Source organism: Microcebus murinus, chromosome 1, assembly GCF_040939455.1.
Source record: "Microcebus murinus isolate Inina chromosome 1, M.murinus_Inina_mat1.0, whole genome shotgun sequence".
Lineage (NCBI taxonomy): Eukaryota > Metazoa > Chordata > Mammalia > Primates > Cheirogaleidae > Microcebus > Microcebus murinus.
Genome location: NC_134104.1, coordinates 111,590,014 through 111,610,929, shown reverse-complemented (window position 1 = coordinate 111,610,929; position 20,916 = coordinate 111,590,014). Strand labels below are relative to the sequence as shown.

General features: G+C 33.8%; 1 protein-coding gene across 2 annotated transcripts in view; it reads right to left on the bottom strand.

The window, feature by feature from the left end:
- Positions 1-20,916, bottom strand: part of PLOD2 (procollagen-lysine,2-oxoglutarate 5-dioxygenase 2) — an 88,873-nt gene that overhangs the window by 39,556 nt on the left and 28,401 nt on the right. For both annotated transcript variants that reach the window (XM_012762401.3, XM_012762400.3), the window contains exons 2-3: positions 7,635-7,726; positions 4,638-4,774 (exon numbers count right to left, since the gene is read on the bottom strand). In XM_012762401.3, coding sequence (XP_012617855.1) covers positions 4,638-4,774; positions 7,635-7,726 — 229 coding nt within the window. The remainder of the gene's footprint in view (positions 1-4,637; positions 4,775-7,634; positions 7,727-20,916) is intronic.

The following is a 20,916-nucleotide window of genomic DNA, read 5'->3' as shown; positions in this document are numbered from 1 at the left end:
AGAACACACGGAGGTCATAAAAATAATTCTCATAGGAATTCAGTCCATTTAAATATGAAGAATAAAATAACTTTCCACATTTCACTGTGGTAAATACGCCTCGGGCCTGCAAAAGCTGTAAGATTCTACTTTATGTAGTCATATTGAGTCTTCTACCAGACATGCCAGTGTTTGATTTCCAACTGATCACTGAGATTTTTACAAGTGTTTGTTTGTCCGTGTTCCTGGTTGGTTTCTTTTGTATTGTCTTGTCTTGTCTTCTCTTCCTTTTTCTTTTCTTTTTTTTTCTTTTTCTTTTTTAGACAGGTCTTACTCTGCTGCCTAGGCGGGAGAGCCGTGGTGTCATCATAGCTCGCTGCAATTTCTAACTCCTGGGCTCAGCCTCCTGAGTGGCTGATGCTACAGGTGCGTGCCACCATACTCAGCTGAGTTTTTTCATGGAGACGAGGGACTTGCTAGGTTGCTCAGGCTGGTCTTGAACTCTTGGCCTCAAGTGATTCTCCCACCTAGGCCTCCCATAGTGCTGGGATGACAGGCTGTGAGCCACCAGGGCCAGCCTTCTGCGTTCCCTGTTTCTGTGGCACCAGCAACCACACAGTCACCGAGGTTGAAATTCTTTTATTCGGCTTTGACTCTTCCCTTTCCATGGCCTCTCTCTTCAAATCTTTTGCCTAACCCTACTGATTCCATCTACTTAATCTATTTTACATTCAGATTCTCCCCACACCCACTAGAAGATACTGGCCTAGATTAGTTCAAAAAACCCACAGGTTTCCACATTACTCATCACCCTCCCCTCTTATAATTAGGACTGTCTGAAAATCTCTCCTAAAAAATCATTCTGTGCCAGTTCCCAGACTGGGTCAGCGGTTTTCAACTATGGCCTAAAGCAGGAATCAGCAAATATTATTAATATTTACTCTTTGGCCTTTTCCAGAAAATATTTTAGACTTTGAGAGACATATGGTCTCTTTTGTAATGACTATACTCTGCTATTACAGTGCAAACACAGCTATAGACAATATGTAAACAAGTGAGCATGTTTCAATAAAACTTTTTACAAAAATAGGCAGCAATATGGACCCATAGTTTACTCACCTTGGCCTATAGAAGGAATTCCAAATGTATCAGCCTCACATTAATAATAGTTCATTAAATAACCTATTCTGAAGCCAAACTGAATTATTTGATCTGTCATCTATGCCTTCACTCATGATATTACTCCTGTTAGTACATCTTTTCACAATTGGGTCCAAACCATTTACCTTCAAGGCCCATTCCATATGCCACCTTCTTTATAAATTCCTCCTTGATTAGCATAATTGAAAAGATTGTTTTCCTTCTCTTAACTCCCACAGCTCTTTTCCTCTCCCTTTCATTGAACGTTTTACTTTCTGCTCTTTGTGTTAAGACTATCTATCTTACAACAGATTGACTGTCACACCTTGACATGCTAGATCCACATCTTGTTTCATGTGTATATCCCCTTAGCCTTGTATTTTGAAGACAGTCAATGAATACTGGTTGAACAAATGAGTGAATGAATCTATGAATCATCCCTAGTCTCAACAAGAAGCAAAAGCTCCCAGGTAGCCAAAAAAGAAAGCCACGGAAGTGTTCCCTAACCTTATTTGTTATTTTTCCCCAATCCAATACTTTCTTCATCATCACTGGAATAAAATTCAGCAAAAAATCATACTGATCCAAACTATTAGCAGCTACTGTATAAAAGTTTAAATAAAGTCTAATGAAACTAGAGCACAGAAGTAGCTCCACACCTGATAATTCTCTTTCATCATATCTTTACCTCAAATATATCTCTATATTTCCAGAGATAATTAACACCACAAACCAATCCTTTGGAACCACTCTAACTCCACCAACACAAATACACACACACACAGTTGAAAATACCCATCTATACAGTTTTGACTTTGCACAATAAATTACAATAAAAACATAGTAAAATGCTTAAATTTATCTTAGGACTTTTGAAGAGAAGGAAAGGGAATTAGCTAGAAGTATAAAAGCAAAATATTGAACTGTCCTTGCATCCTTGGCATAAATCCCATTTAATAATGGTGTATTATGTTTGTGATGTGTTATTGGAAATGATGTTAGCATATCAAAGTGATGCCCCATGTTTATTCACAATATCAAAGATATGGAACCAACCCAAGTGCCCACAAACAGATAAAGGGACAAATAAAGTGTGGTATATATACACAATGGAATACTATCTGACCCATAAAAAGGAATGAAATCCTGTCATTTGCAGCCATATGGATGAAACTGGAGGTCAGCATATTAAATGAAATAAGCCAAGCACAAAAGATAAAAATTACATGTTCTCACTCATATGTGGAAGCTATAAAGTTGATATCATATAGGTAGAGAGTAGAATGATAGTTACTAGAGCCTGGGAAGGATATGGGGTGGAGTTTGGGTGGAATGAAAAGAGGCTGGTTAATGTGTAAAAACATATATTAAATAAAAGGAATAAGTTCTAATGTTCTATGTGTAGCATGGTAGGGTGGCTATAGTTAACAACAATGCATTATATATTTAAAAGTAGCTAAAGGAGAGGTGTTGAAATGTTCCCAACACACAGACATAATAAATGCTCAAGATGATGGATATCATAAATACTCTGACTTGGTCATTACACATTCTGTGCATGTAACAAAAGAAGGGAATGGTAGCAAAGACAGAAAGCTAATCGAGCTGCTATCTATGGGATCATAAGTCATCACTACTTGTTTCTGGGTCAATCTTTTTATTTGCAAAATAATGCAATAAATTAAATGACAATTTCCCTCTAGTTTAAAAATCATAGTTAAGTTTATCCCTATGACATTAGAACTTTCAAATCTGATGTATATTTTGGGCTCAGTGTTCATTGAATCAATGAAGAAATAAAGAAATCTTTTTTTAATCACTAGCATCTATTACGATGTAGGACAACATGCCAAATACAACACATACAGATTTGTTGAGAGAAATATATCCAGAGGGCAGGATTTCTGTCCCAGTCAGTCCCCCAACCACAGCTACTAGTACCACATATACTATATATACCCAGCTATTGCAACTAGCACGATATTTTGAACATAACAAATGCTTAATACATGTCTAGAAGACAGAAATTCAAAAAGTAGATGATGTAGTTTTGGAATACATACACACTCACAATAGTCAGACAAAATAATCACATATGCCAGGTATAATCAATCCAGACATACATGAATACCCAATACTTCTTTTGTATATCAGCTGATCTTTCTTTATTCCTACATAACCACCAATATGCTCAGTCAATTCTCAGTAAATATTAGCAAGAACATATGAACAATTTGAAAAAACAAAAATCACTCATTTTCTACTTAATTTCTAAACACACTTTACAATATTCTGAATGAACCAGAAAGCAGTGCAATGTATTTGAAGTAGAGGAAAGGAGTTCTTCCTAAAACCCAAAAGGAGGCTTAGGAATCTGGAATCATTGTTTATTCATATGTGGTAACTTTTATAAGGAGAATCTGCTTTAGAGCCAAAATCAAAATAACTAATATGGTTGTTTGAAATCCATGGTAATTTTAAACCCAAACATACTCAACATTTAATCTAAATAGCTATGATAATGAGCTTATTCTTTTTCTAAAAGTAAAAAATATATAATAATAGATGCCATAGAAAAATTCCCAGCACACAAGCTAACACCTGCCATACCATATCTTCATCTTGCAAGAATAGGTAACCACAAGTAGAATTTGATTTTTTGGTCTAAGTGATATCAGAAAAATTCTAAAGATGCAAGTTTTATGGATCCTTTCAAAACTTTTAAGTGTTGATGACACTGGGACTTTATATATCTATTTTCATTTCAAATTTATGCATTTACTGACTTGCATAAAATTACTCTTATTTTCATCTACAAATAATTGTGTCTGTGCATTTTAAAATTAAGAAAAAATATTAAAAAAAAGACTTTGCTATATTAGAAGGGAAAATGCAGGGGGATTTGAAATGAAATGAGCAATAAATCACCAAACACACACACACAGACACACACACAACAGAAACTATACAGAATGAAAGAAAAGACATGACAACTATTATGTCAGTTTGACAACTGACCTTATTATAAAAATCATAACTGCAGGAAGACAGTAAAGAAAGACAGTAGATACTTCAAAGAAATTAGAAGAGTGAAGTATTACATTAAAATATATTTATATTAGAAAGGTTCTTCTTTCTTAATAACATAGACTTCCTTATGTCTCACTTGTATTTATAACTCTACATGATCTATTTTCTCCTGGTTGACCAGAATCCATTAAGTCACCCTTCTCAATAGAAAAGCTCAGCATGATCTTTATCTTTAACTCAAGATTAAAACATTCACTTCACAAAAATGTTAGCTTGTGACATTTCTCCATTAGTGTTTATAGTAACTCATCAACTTTGATCAGATCGTTAGGTTAGACCAGGGTTATATAACTATGAGTAATATCTACTTTTTAAAATTATGATTCTTTGTCAATAAAATAATTCAATACATAATCTACAAATACAAATTTTGACTCTTAAAAAATAATTTAATATAGATTTTAAAATCCACAGAATATTTCTCTTACCATTCAGTAAACATGACAATCAGATCATCTTGATGAGCATAACGTTCCATGACTTTTTTCATTAATCTCACTTTTTGGCCCCCTCCAATACTATTAATTCCATAACCACCTCTCCACTCTTCTCCTCGACCAAGGACCTATAAACAAAATCAACATTTCATCCCTAAGCAAAGCTCAAATTATGATACTAGAATGAAAAACTGAAAGACACCAGCAATGCGCATAGTATTGCACCAAACCAATCTAAATGTGTCATTAAATCATGATGCTAGAAAGAAAAACAAAACAACAAAATTTGATGCCTACGTCAAGTTGTAATTCTTTAATGTTAGCCACCCCAAAAATGCCATTTCCAATTTTGCCATTTTAAAAGCTAAAAGCCAATTCAAGGAGGTGGACTCAAACAGTATTTCTCATATTTTATTATCCACTCCTATATGATCAGACCAAAATGAAAAAGAAAATGAAGAAACCTTCCATATCACTTTTTTTCAATCTGGCAGGAAATCTGTATGATCAAAACCGAAAACCCTTGACTCCCGGATTGGCCCTTTAAGCAATTTTCCTACTGAACCAAAATGTGTTGTTCAGGAAATTGCAGAGCACATCAAGTAAAATGTTACCTTCTGTACCTTATTAATTTTTAAACTTATATAATCTTCAAAAGCTTAATAAGAATTTATCAATGCAAGAAATTACCTAAGCACAAGCCAAATGGCCATTAGCAAATTAGAGTTTATATAGATAATCTGAGTTCTCTGAAAATCCACACCCCTATTGCCCACTTTGAGAGCTCATCTGAACTAACTAATCAGGACTCAGGTCTATCAACCAATCAGGACTCAGCTATACCAACCAATGAGAACTCAGAGGTGGTGGCCAATCAGAACTAAGCAAATATGAATCCTTCATTTGCATAAATGGGACTGAACCCTACCATTATTCTCTGGAAGGCACCTTCTTCCCAGTTTGGTTTGTAAACTATTCACTGGGATGGTCTCTTTCCTCCAAATTCCTTTTCAGAAAAATTTTGTTCACAAGAATGAGGAAGTACAATATGTGTCCCTCTCTCTTCACACACACCTTTTACCTTAGTTTCATCTGAAGTTGTCAAGATAATAATCTATTAGAAGATCGGGGAAATTAAGGGGGAAAGAAATTAAAAATAAATGTGAAAAGGATAGACTAAATTAGGAAATAAATACTATTAGCTGCAATTTTACTTAACACTGAGCGAAATATAAATCTGGCTGACAAAGCCTATGGGGCTCCCTGTCTCAAATCTCTTACAACTTCATCACTGCCTATGTTGAAGGTTGAGGGGAAAATACCACCCAAGAAAACTCAAGCTGTTGTGGATCTGGTGTCAAATTGGGGCTAATCTAGTAGAATTATTAGTTCTTGCCCCCTGAGATTTGTTGTATAACCCATCTGGATTCCCTAATCCTGAAGTATTAATAATATTGGGCCCAACCACATCTGAGAGCTTACTTTGTACAGTACACTATGCTAAACACTACTCTCTATGTTCTAGGTTGTCAGAATTTAGTGAGCATCAGAATGATGTGGAGAGCTTTTTAGAATGCAGACTACTGGGTACCACTCCCAGAATTTATGATTCAGTTGGTCTCAGGTGGAGCCTGAGCAATGTCCTTTCTAAATAGTGTCCAGATGATGCAGATGTTGATGGTCTGGAGTCCATACTTACTGAAGGACTTAATTACATAAGGGAAGACAGCAGGAGGATTATAAACTCTTGAGTTTGTCAAGTGGCACTGGGATGCAAGATTTGACACTTTATAGCCATGGACCTTGTTGCAAGTTTTTCCTTACCCATAAAAAAAGTAATATCTACCTTATGTGGTTCACATAATGAATTAACAGCATACCGCATGTAAAGTTCCTAACAAATACCTTACAGGTACAAAACATTTCAATCTCTCCCCAGTTTGAACTCTAGATCAGATTGGGGAGATTCTCCCACTAGATTTCAGCATAATTTATGCTATTTTTTTTCTATTACTTCCATAGTGTCTCTAATCAGTATATACTCTGCTATTAATATATTTATCATCTATCCTATTTCTAACATAGTTTTCATTTATGCTGCATTAAACATCTAGTTGTTATCACTAGATCTCTTCTCCAGCAAAGTTTAGACTCTTTAATAGTTGTTATATATTAGCAATTGTACCTACTCTTCCAGTAGTTATGTAATGAATGCTACCTTTCTTCTATACTATAACACATACTCAAACAGTTCAGTTTTTCCCCAAGCATAAAGTAATCTTCATCTTTTAAATTTTTTTTTAATATCCTACATAGATACTGTCTCATTCTCATTTGTAGAAAAGATCTGGCTGACAAATCTTTCTTTCTATTATTATAAAAAATAAATAAATGAATAAAAAAGGCAGGCCTCTCATAGCTCAGTTTAATAGTTCTATCAACTTCCTCAAGTTTCCTCTGATCACTTATCAATAAGATGATCACTGGAGATAAATTTTCTAAAATCCTTTTATACTTTTATAATAGTCCAAAATTCCTCTAAAACAAACAAAAAAACAAAAAAAGCAATTCTCAATCATGGACAGAAAAGGCAAACTCTTACAGTCTAAACAAACAAACAAACATACTATGACAGATAAACCTATTACAGAAAAAATTATTCAAATTCAGTGAAAATAATTACTGTCAAATCTTAGTTATGTTGTGTTTGTACATGACACATCCCCCCAAATTATATATATACACATATACAAATACATATTAATATATTTATCCGTTATATTATATAACATGTTCATATAAAACATTAGCAGAAATTAAGTAATAATTGTCTGCATGGCAAAGTATTAATAAGACCAAAATGTATCTTTAAAATTGTTTAAACTAACAGCAATTATATAATTGAATTTAATCTTCATTGTAGTGTTGTTATTATAAAAAACGTGCTTTAGACACACATTCTAATGTGGATTAAAGGATATACCATACCTTCACAGTGTAATTGAAATATTTGGCTGACTGCATAAATCGATGGAATCCATCAGTTTCTTTTGTTGCTACAGTTATGACTAATAATTTATCTGCAGAGACAGAAGAAAATAATATAAGGTTTACCAAAAAGTTAAATACTAACACTTTACAACTCACTATAGTGATTAGAGAACTCATTAAACTCATGGGAATGTTCTGGTTTGTTAATCTACATAAGACTAAACAAAAATGCTGCTGAAAAATAGGCAATTCAAATTGGTTTATTACTGCCAAATGATAAACCATCATATGACAAAATAATTTAATGGTAAAAAAAAAAAGTGCATTATTGCTTAAGGGAATGAATGTTCTCATTTCAACATTAAGAGAAAATCTTCCATAAAATGCACATTTTGTTTAATCTGTAAAGATTAAGACTCCTAAGGTATTATCTGCTCAACCAGCTTCACTGTCACCTATAAATAATCCCTGGTTTATGACACATACTTAAAATGTGTGCAAATTACATTCTGCTAAACGCTTGACATATGCAAAAAAAAAAAAAAAAAAGACCAAATCATAAGTCTGATTCTAATTCTCTAAAATAAATTGTGATAAGCTGGGAGAAAATATTTAGAAACATCTTAATTTTTTCATTTAATTCATGATTTTTATATGAAAAGTCATTAAAGCCACAATAATTACATTATTAATTTATGCAGTGTTTTATTTTTTCTTTAAAGAATAAGAGAAATGGCCAGGGGCGGTGGCTCACGCCTGTAATCCTAGCTCTCTGGGAGGCCGAGGCGGGTGGATTGCTCAAGGTCAGGAGTTCGAAACCAGCCTGAGCAAGAGCCAGACCCCGTCTCTACTATAAATACAAAAGAAATTAATTGGCCAACTAATACATATAGAAAAAATTAGCCGGGCATGGTGGCGCATGCCTGTAGTCCCAGCTACTCGGGAGGCTGAGGCAGTAGGATTGCTTGAGCCCAGGAGTTTGAGGTTGCTGTGAGCTAGGCTGATGCCACGGCACTCACTCTAGCCTGGGCAACAAAGTGAGACTCTGTCTCAAAAAAAAAAAAAAAAAAAAAGAATAAGAGAAATCAAAATCACCACTGCCCTAATAAACATACAGCTTTTAACTACCATTGTATAATGGTAACACGTCTTCTCAGAATGAGGTAGATTTAAGTAGTTACTTCAAAATACCTATAGAAGCTACTGAGGATAACACTTGTCAGAAAAAGGTATATGGGAAAATGTGTAAAAGAAACAAGTGTATCAACAATTCCCAAAGGGCCTAAGATATGTACTCTTTTTTAATTTGAAGATTTAAGAGGATCCATGGATTAAGAAAGCAAAACTAACATCTTCTCAACATTCTAGGCACTGAGTGGTAACATTTGCTCCTCACCTGCCCTCTATTAAAAAGAAAAAGTTCAGAGGGCGTTAAGTGTCCTTTAAACAACAATCACTGAACATATAGCATTAATGCATTAAAGGAATTAGTTTAAAATAATATCATATGAACCAAGGTAATTCTCCACCAAATTCTGAAAATAACTACAACAACATAAATAAGTACAATATACATAAAGAAATAAATTCACACATTCATCAGTCAACCTCCAAAAAAGGAAGAACATTTCCAAGAGGATAAATATTAACATTTTTAGATTTTTTTTTCAAGAAAGAGATATTTCTTATGTAACTTTCATCAAAAGAAATAAAGTCATTTTCACTGAAGTTGTCATGGTTCTAGTAAGTATATTTTAAGAGTACTTTTTAAATTAACTATTATTTTTTAAAAACAAAATTTCATTTATAAAGTTTCAAACAGGGCTTAACTGACCAATAAAATTTCACATATTATTCATTCATAATAAAGTTTGAAATTGAGAATATCAGATTTTATTTTATAGGAGTAAAAACGAATACTATTTTTAGCCTCTGTTCTCTGTAATAAAATTATTCTATTTAAAGATAACTTTCTTACTTAAGTTGTTCTACAGAAGTCATAAGAATTAACCACAAATTTAGATCTTTCACTAGATGAATTTTCATGCTTAACATTTCCAGTATAAAGTTAACAGCAAGGATTTCATCATCCTTAATAGGAAAAGTAAAGTCGGCCAGACCCCTGGGTAGACAAAAATGTTACCACATCCAATGACTCAGAAGGCAAAGCTTAAAAATGTGCAGTTTGACCATGTCCAGCAATCCTATGCCAAAAGTAGAACTCCTACTGTTTCAGCACTGTTTCTCATTATAACAAACCAAACCAAAACATAAATATGAAATTTTGTTAAAGGAAAGTATACCTAATAATATTACATTTATGTTTCCTCTAACCTGCTGTTCAGTATCATTACTATAACAAATACATCTTACTCAATTGGACAAAGTACAAGAAGAAAGTGCTGACATGTATCACACACTTTTATGAACCAATCCAAGAATCCAACATTCTCACCATTTACAAAGTATTACTGTCAGAAATTTTAGTCCAAATTTGATATATATTTTAGATTCCACTATGATTTATACTACAAATTTACCAGAAATAAAGAGACAGAAGAACACTGTAAGTGATGGAAAAATCTATCAATAAAATCCAAAAACATGAAAATTTCTACAGGATAAATTTCTATACAATCAATGACAAAAGGGGGGAAAAAACCCTATACAATCAATGGCAATTATATATTGACATAATTAACAATCATTTCAAATAAATGTAAATCACAGAACTTAGTAGGGTCCTGATTTGAAAAAGAAAAACTAACTCTAAAGGCATTTATGAGAAAATTAGGGAAATCTGAGCATTAATTGGATATTTGTTGATAGTGAGAAATTATTGTTAATTTTTTAGCATGGTAATGGTATTTACATTTTTTTAAAAGTTCTTATCACTTAGAGAAATACAATGAAGTATTTACCCAATGAAATGATATAGTGTCTGCAATTCCTTTGAAAGTTATTTGGGGAGGCAAATAAAGGAGGGAGGGAAATATAGATAGGAGACAACAAAGGAGGAAGATAAAGATTAAAAAAGATTGGCCATATGTGATGACTGTGGAAACTGGATTACATTCGTATAGGTTTAAAAATTACTATAGTTAAAAAAAAGAGAGATCAACTTTATGCAAAACCTTTAATCTTCCAATAGAAAACAGAAATCTTTTAAAAGTCTGAATCATCTAAGTTAAAGGAAAGGTGAATATACAGAATGAAAGTTTTTTTTAACCAAACAATAATATAATTTAAATAACTATAATTAATACCTTACCCAACCCACCCTCGGCAAGCAGAATGAATGATAAAGTGAGATGAATGAGGAAATAGGCTTCACTAATAGGCACCCACCAACCATTATCACCAATCTATAATGCAAAGGTTTTCTCATCTTCTGGGTTTTAGCAAGAATGTGGCACTGTGGTGTTGAAGAACAGGAAAATGGAAGTGCATCTATAACCATCTTTAACCTCTATTACCACCTTCTGACTCTATTAGAAAACAGGTTAATATGGTTTGTATGAATAATAAATATGTGATGCATCTATACAGCATAGTAGATTTGAACAACCACCTACCAAACAAAAATACTTCACAGTAAAAAAAGAAAAAATAAAAGAAAACAATATTCTGCATCATCTTTATATACTCCCCCAAGTAAGATTTATTAAATATTTGTTAAATGGCTAAATATTTAGCTCACTATGGAAATTCAGATGAATTTCGGAAACTGTACAGAAATCAAGATGTTAGTTTATTTAGAAAGGTCAAAACATGCTGTTCTCTTTTTAAGGCACTTACAGTTCTAGGAGGAAAAAATGCATTGTAAGAGCCATTTTTCTTTCCACTTAGCTGTTGATATCTGAGCAGAATTTATCAATATTAAGTGGTGGACCAATGTTTCTTTTTCAAAAACAAACCCAACAAACCCATGGTTTTACAGTAGAAGTTTTTTTGCCAATGTATCCTGTCACCAAGTGCTATCACAGCATATAAAGTCAATCTGAAATCCATTGTCCAGAGGGCATAATATTAAGTAACTCAGCACTAGACCAGCTGTGTTTGATCTCTATCTTCCCAAGTAATTTTACACAGTCCTTATTTTAAAATTGGAAAATAAAAAAAAAAAATTATTCTACCACTGAAAGAGCACTGAGTACACTGTTCTCACTCTGCAACTAGCCCATTTTATGACCAGACATGTCCTTCATCCGTAAGGATCAGTGTGGTTCTCAACTTTCTATTGAAAAAACATGTTTTCTTAATAATGGTTAGCATAGTAGAGATCTTGGCAAACTTCTGCTGTAAAAGGCCAAATAGTAAATATTTCAGGCTTCATACACTCTTTGTCACAATTCTTTTTTTTTCTTTTTCTTTTCACTTCTTTTCTTTCTTTCTTGTTTTAACAATTCTTTTTAGTCTTTCTGGTTGGCTGTACAAAATCAGGTATGGACTGGATTTGGCCTAAGGTTATAGTTTGGTACTATGTTTGGCCATATTGATCTGAAGACAAACTACTTGGATTCAAATCCCAGCTATACAATTTAATAGTTCCAAATTGGTCAGTTACTTAAACTCTGTTTCTTGTCTGATTCTCATCTATAATATGTATATAATAATAGCATCTACCTAATGGGATTTCTGTGAGGGTTAAATGAGTCCATGTTAGTGATTCCATATGTCTATGTTAGTGAGTCTACATGTCTAGGGTGTGTATGTGTGTATAAAATAATCTGTTTTCAAAAAAATCCCTATGTAGGTAGCATTATGATCTCAAATTTACAGAGGAAGCAAGTAAGGTTTAAATATGTTAAACAACTTAGCCAAAGTCATCTAACAAGGTACTAATAGAACTAGGATTGGAAATTCAGAGTTATTCTTCAAAACTCATTTTTCCCCCAGTATTTCATGTGGCCTCATTTGGTGGCAAGGGATCAAGGGACTAGAAACAAACTTTGAGCTATATTATGTGTTTAAGAAAGAGATAGCAACTTGTGACTTCTATCCTTAGAAAGACCTGCTTGCAAGGTTGACCTTTGATTGGCATCTGAAAGTTGGATTCCTGATGGTGTCCAGATGGTTTTCCAATGAGAAGGGTTCCCACTATTCCTGGATAAGACTGGCTCACTGCTCCTAAATTGTACAAACAATGTGGTTTATGCTGAACACCTGCTTTCCTTCTAGAAGTTTAAAATATTGATACAGAGGTTGCCTATGTGACCAGCCCCCAATAAAAACTGTGGGTACTGAATCTCTAATGAGCTTTCCTGATAGATAACATTTCACACAAGTTATCAGAACTAGTTAGTTGCTGAGAGAATTAAGCATATCCTGTGTTGTGACTTCATGAGGAAGGACTGCTGAAAGCTCATGCCTGGTTGCCTTAGATCTCACCCAAGTGCCTTTTCCTTCTGCTGATTTTGCTTTGTATCCTTTTCCTGTAATAAATCATAGACATGAGTACAACCATACACTGGATCCTAGTAAATAACTGAACCTAGAGGTGGTCTGGAGGATATCCGATATATTATGCTTCTAAGCTACAGGCAGCAAGTCTTATTGGTAAGAGGAACTATGGGGCTAATTGGTTATGTTTGTGATATAGGGCTGGGTACAGATTCTTGGCTCAGGAGCCAGAAAGACACATAAATGACTCCAAAACAAAAAGATCTAGAAAAGAAATATTTGATACATGAGGCAATCATGCCCTGATCTTCCACTGACTGAGAGTCATTGCATTTTAATGTAAATTATGATTTCAGGGTCAGTCTAACAAAACCCACTTCTTTTATAAAGGAGGATATCAAGATCTAAAGAGAAAACAAGACTTGTCCAGGATTCTACAACTAGGTAGTAACCAATGTAGGACTGAATTGAAGATTCATAATGACTAAAAAATATGGTTTCTTAAGTCTTACTGCACAATTTTGTTGCTTTGTTAAGTACTGAGTCACCCAAACACTATGACAAATAAACTGAAGCCATATAGTCTAGGTGGCAAGGGAACAAATTCTATTTTGTGGAATTGTTGAAAGAAATTCAAGGCAAAAATTCCTGAAGAGCAATTCACGTCCCAGTTTCAACAAGAAATAAAATCTAAAAAAAGATATGTCAGGAGATGTCAGAGGATTCCCTACCATTTTCATAGCAAAAAGGGGAGAAAATGGAATGCTTAAAGAAAAAATAATAATAAACTTCCAACCACTAATGCAACATACAGGGCATCTTCACACACGTTAGCATTCAGATGGATGCCTGGGCTTCCACAGCCCACTCTGGACAATATACAGACAAACATTAAATTAAGAGATGTGCTGGGAGTTAGGGATTAGTATGTAGGGTGACCCACCACCCCAGTCTGCCCAGGGCTGAGGAGGTTCCCAAAACACTGAACTTTCAGTTTTAAACCTGGGAAAGTCCTGGACAAACTGGGATGAGTTAGTCACCATAGCAGATGTGCAGTGGGATGGAGGGGGGCGAGTATCGCCAGTTATTTATAGAAGACTATATGACAAATGGTCCTGGACAGGAGGCATTAATTTAAAAGTAAACTCTTCTAGAACTAGAAGGTCAACACTAGATAGATATCAAGTGAAGAAGGACCAGACTGAAACTTCAGGAGGTGATAGATATCTAAAATATCAAAGTAAAACTATCCCCGTTTTTATAAATACTTTAAAGCATAAAAACATTTTGAATAAAAATTGTACATATGCTAAAATTAAAACTTTTTTTAGGTTTTCTGATTTTCCTTTTGGAACCCATGTTTTCCAGTGATATATGTACCTGTTTAGTTTTGTCTGTCGGGTAACCTAATAGTGAGTGGAAGACAAATTACAAGACAGAATTGAAAGGGATATTAATATCATGTTCAAGAATCACAGTAGCTAGTTGCTTTCAAGTGCTACCTAAGAAAAACCTCTAAGAAAAACATACAAATAGATTATTATATTGCAAAAAAAATCAAAATTAGTATATTTTTAGTCAACAAAAACTAGAATTAATATTATATAAAGATTGGAGTTTTAAAAGACAATTTTTCCTAGTGTGCAGTGTAATTTTTAATATAAAATATTGTGGGCTGCTCTATAACCACATCGATTACCACAACCATGATCAAGAAAATTATAATGAGAAAACCTTGATATAAATACAGCAACACATTTAACTAAATTTATGTTCTCCTAATCTCAACAGTATTCACATACTTTATAAAATCATTAATATATATAGATGAACCATACAATTTATTCAATCTGTTTTTAAAAACCACTCTATTCAAAACCTACTTGTGCAATAACTCTCTTCAGTAACATCCCACTCTCCCTCGCCAACCCGACATGTCCCTACTTCTGCCTCTCAACAACTATCCATGACCTAAATATTATGAACTCAACCTAAACGTGATAAACAAGATGAAGAAAAATAAAGAGAACCCACTCCTCCACATCCATGCCAATCCCCTCCGAGAAACATGAGGATAAAATGCAAAGACTGGATTGCAGCCAAAATCTATACACTTAGCTCCAGAGAACTCTTTCCACAGTTCAGAAGGGAAACGTAAAAGTCAAACACCAAAGAATTACCATGCTAAGGGAGACTTCATTCAGAGTACATAAAACCTGACTTTAAAAACTGAAGGGGAAAAAATGTATGCTATGTGCCTTACTTGAATACAAGCTCAAAAATGAGCCAATACATGAAATAGCTACCCAATGCAAACAAACAAAAACAAAAGCTATCTTAACAAGAGAGGTCATGATTCCACTGTAAGCTGTATAGCCCTTGAGTGGAAAATTACAAGACACCTGGAATGCTACATTAAGGAGGATTTTGACACACATTGAGTTTGACAAGCATGCTGACAGGTCTGGCAATCATATCATATATTGGATAGTTGAGGGATTGAGAATTTTTCCACATCAAAAAAACATTCATCATCCTATCAACTCATCATATTTGAAGAGAAAAAAGTAGATTTCCTCTATATTATTTTAGACAAAGGAATTGGCTGGGATGAGAGTGAGGAGGGAAATTAATAGGGAAAGGCAGATTTTATATCAATACAAAGTACAATAAAAAGCATCCAGAATGAATAAACTATCTTGGAAAAACAGCATGTTTCCTATCTTTATATATACTATAAAAATTATAGGACCATTTTCCAGAGTTTATTATGTGGAAAGCACATTTGATCCCTTCAGATGTTATGAAATTTATACACTAGATATAATTTTAATGTCAAAGGGAAAATAATCTGCCCCCTTCACAGACAGAGCAAACTTTAATCTGAATTCCAAGGGTTCCAAGGTTTCAGCAACCTCCAAAAAAGAAAGATGTACCAGAACCTCCTTTGAGTGGGTTGGAGCAACCCATCTGGTAGCCAAATGCTTGATCAGAGACTATAAACTGTCTGCCAAAAATCTGGTACCAAGTTTATGTAGTTTGTTGAAACACATTTGATCTGTTACCATTTATTCCGTATTTTACACCAGCATTAAAAATACTTCCAATGTTCATATGAAAATGGCATCAATAGTAAAGTTAGGAACCAAGGCAAACCAGCAGAGACTGAGATAATGTATTCTTGCCAATTCACCTATGAATAGTAAGAGTTTCCCTGGAGCAGAGACAACTTTGAGTTGTATTTGTGCTTAGGCAAGTCATGCTCTAAAAGAAAGTTGTAAGTGTGAGGTGCCTGAACCATGAGAACATTCTCTTCTCTAAAATGGAAAAGGAAAAATATTTTGTACAAATCTGCCTAACCTAAAGGAATGAAAATAAATGAATCGGAGATAGAAAATTAAAAGCAGACCTGATAAAGTGTGATGTGGCTGAAATTGGAACAAAAGGAAAAAACTTCCATTTATCATCCTCAATGATAGTGAAACATTTGCTTCACTGACTCCACGTTGCCATGAACACATTATAATATTATTTCCAAAAGAGGACATTTTCCATTGTATTTATCTTGCATAAAATGAGTACATTTAAACTGAGCAGCAGCCCTTCCTCACATTGTCTTTAAAGTTTTATGGCATCTATTTTGGCAGTTCAGAATCTTCCCACTACAACTTGCTAGTTCTCCACATTGCTCAATGAGTTGAAGTTGCCATATAAGAAGTTATAAGAAAATTGAATTGGCATATTAGATACTTCACAACATAAAACTAAGTGTAGATAATTTAATAACATCAACTACAGATATCATCTTCTATGGAATTACTACAAGACTCCAAAAAAAGTAGTTTATTAATCACTTTGTGTTGTAAATTGTCATAAACTCTCATCTTTACGTAAAATGTATTATATTTTTGGGAGTATATCCCAGAAAACATAAGAAACATTCTAGCATTCACGGTGTCAAGTTAGACATTTAAAAAACATATGTACATATGTGGCTGATTTTCCTTCTTTGTTATTTAACTTTTGGATTAGGTAAAGTAATAAAGTGATATTCTTTACTAGACATTTAGCTGACTTCCCCTCAGGAGGACACCAATGATACTGGTTCTGATGTATGCTTCAAGAGCTATTCCAATGCATTCCTAAGCAAATACATCATACTCTCATACGTGAGCATACTCTATACCCCATATCTTTGTTTTAATTTTATATATCTCTGAAATAGTTTTAAATGGAATGTAGCTGCATAGTATTTCACTGAATGGATAAACCATAATATAATTAATGTCATGCCGGTTACACATTCAAGCTGTTTCTAATCCATTGTTGTACTAAAAAAAATAAAAAGTTGTGATTGATAATGATGTTCATAAATAATTTCTTACATGTAAGACTGTTTCTGTATAATAAATTCCAAATAGAATTTTGGGTTGAACATTTTCTTTACATTTGCCATTTATCTATTAAATTTGTTTTGACTGTATGATTTTTGCCAGATAGAATTTTCTTTTTCTATGAAATTCTATTTATCAGCCATTAATTCTTATATCTTCTGGGATTTGTGTCTTATACTTTAGAAAGGCCTTCCATATGCTGCAATTATAAAATAATTCTTCCATATTTTCTTCTAGTACTTTTATAGTTTCATTTTTTACACTTTAACTCATATTAAAGATTGAGTATCCCTAATCCAAAAATCTGTAACACTCCAAAATCCGAAACTTTTTGAGTGTTGAATGATTGCCACAGTGGAAAATAAAATTCTACACCTGGCCTACTGTGATTGCCTGCAGTAAAAATGTAGTCAAAACTTTGTTTCATGCATAAAATTATTAAAAATACTATATAAAATTGCCTTCAAGCTCATGTATAAGGTATATATGAAACAAAAATGAATTTCATATTTAGATTTGGGTCTCACCCAGGATATCTTATTACATTATGTAAATAAAGTCATATGCCACATGACGTTTCAGTAAATGATGAATCACATATATGACAGTGGTCTCAATATTATAATGGAGCTGAAAAATTCCTACCACTTGGTGACTTCATAGTGGTCATAGTGCAACACAATACCTTTTCTCTCATTTTAGATAGGTTTAGATACACAAATACTACTGTGTTAATTGCCTACAGTGTCAGTACAGTAATATGCTGTGCAGGTTTGTAGCTTAGGAACATTAGTCTATACCATATAGCCGAAGTATGTTGTAGGCTATTCCACCTAGGTTTGTGTAGGTATACTCTATGATGTTTGTGCAACAGCAAAATCTCCTAATGATAAATTTCTCATAACCTATCTCCACTGCTAAGCAACATATGACTATTACAAAATCTGTAAAAACATGAAATCTGAAATACTTATGGGCCCACACATTTTAGATAATGGATATTCAACCTGTATTCCAAAAAAATGAAGTCCTTAGGTTCCATTCTGAATTACCAAACATATGATGAATTGACCTGTTAATGATTTAATGAGAAACATTTAATTCAACCATGATTGCAAGATGACCTGTGATTTTTTAAAAAAAAACAAAATTAACCAAAAGGTATTTTTTATGTATCAAAGTATACAAATTCTGAAAACACAAAACATAACAGGAAGATAATATAGCTCCATAATTTGCTTTTTCTAAGTAATTGGGTTTTTTGTATGATTTGATTAAGGAAAAAACTCTATCTACCATAGTCACAAAAACTACCCTAAGAGGTAATGACCTCTTACTCAATTAGTTTCCTGTAGTTTAAGTGCCTTATTTTCCTCTCTTCCTATTTCTTCCCTGAATTTTCAATAGTGACTTCCTTGAATTCTGTATGTCATACATTAAAAGACATACATGGACCCTTCTCACTCTCAAGTCATTAATGAAGAAGTCTAGGCAGTAGACATACACTGTAATCAACTGACCAAGTTTCATGAAGCTGTAGTGGATAATACCAGCACTGGACCAACAAAAGGACATCATTAGATTTTTTGGATGAATATTCGGTTTTACATTGTGTTGTGGACCTTCATCATTATCCAGGTACTGTGCTGAACACTTGCAGTTGTCAAAAAGACTCCATTATTCATCACACATAACAATAAGGTGTACAAATGGTTTGCCTTTATATTATGACAGCAAAGAAAAACAAGCTTTGAGATGATTTCTCTTCTGATGGGTTCATGCAGAACCCATCTATCCAGCCCTTGTCCATTTGTTTCAAATGGTCCAATATTGTTGAAATAGTAATGTCAACCCTTGCTGCTAATTCACCCATAGGTTAAGAAGGAATCACTTCCACTATAGCTTTCACTTCATCATTATCAACCCTGGTCTCAGATCACCCACAAGGCTCATTTTCAAGATTAAAATCACCAAAATGGAACTTATCAAACCATTGACGTAATGTGCATTCATTAGCCACAACCTTCCCAAATACTTTGTTGACATTTTCAGCTGTCTGTGCTGCATGGTTTCCACCACAGAACTCATTTTCAAAAATAACCCCAATTTTTTACTTATCTGTGGTTTTACAAAAATTGCTCTAAAAAATAGCTGAAAGAAAATCATAAGCCAAACCATGTGTTTGAAAAAATGATGTATCCTCATCATAAAAATAAAACAAGAAGTATCAGAGTGAAATGTCAGAGACAGGAATTGTCAAACTTAGTACTTAAGAAAATTGGACATTTCATACTTAATGACCTAATAATTTGATGTGTAGCAAACAGAAGACACTTTATGGGCCTTAATGATTTATGTGATAACTTGCCCATCTAGTCCTCTAGTCACCACACCTGAGGCCACTTAACCTTGTTAAGAAGCACTTTCAGCACTTGGGTTCTACCATTTTTTAAAAACATAGCTTTTAATTTAATAAAAAGTTTCCCTGTCCCTTAATTTCTCCCATCAGAGGTCAGATTCCAGTTTTGTATCCTCTTTTTCAATGTTTATTCCTGATGTCAAATTCCACCCCAAATGCTCATCACCCAAAAGAGACCATATGCACTGACTTCATCTCTAAACAGCTTACCATTCTCAAGATGTGCCCAATCCTAACCCTATGGTTTCCAAAATCTCTGTTAACCACCCTAATGTCCAAAATTTACTCAACAGAAGAAAGTCTGCATCATAAACTAAAGCATTAACAGATTTTCATTTCCCTGACTGCCCTTTATCTGGAAGACATATTTTTTAGTTTCTAACACATTTCAGAAAAATGTTTTTGTTTACTTGTTCTTTAAACATTGTACTTCTGGCCCTTCTACTCCCATTGTAGTTTTCTTCCATTCCTGTGGATTGTTGAACCCTGAAGATCCAACTGGACCTTTAACATCAGACATTCCCACTGTTCCATCCTGCCAATGACCTTGTCCAGTGGTTCTCAAACATTAGTATGCATTAGAAGTACTCAAAGTCTTGTTAAAACATAGATTTCTGAGTCACACTCTCAGAGTTTCTGATTCAATATATATGGGAGGTGTTAGAGGGTAAGTTTCTGAGCATTAGGCATCAGCACCAGGAGATATTAATGATGCTGAACAGGGATCCCATAAGAACTACCATCCAACATATGCCAGTGAGTATGCACACTTAATTATCTGATTCTAGATAGCATCCCAATAAGGAGGTTAAACAATGCAGTACAATAATAATTCAGAGGAACAAGAAATCAGGAGTAGTTGGGATAATGCCACACACAGAAAACATTTTAGGTAGGCCTCAAACATAGAGAATATTTAACTAGTCAGAAATGGAGAGAGAATAATAGTGTTTTCAGTATTCAAAAAGATAAGAACAAGGAAAGGAAGACCAAACCAAACCTAAAGCCATCAAAACAAAAGAAATAACCAAGGTCAGAGCAGAACTAAACAAAATAGAAAACA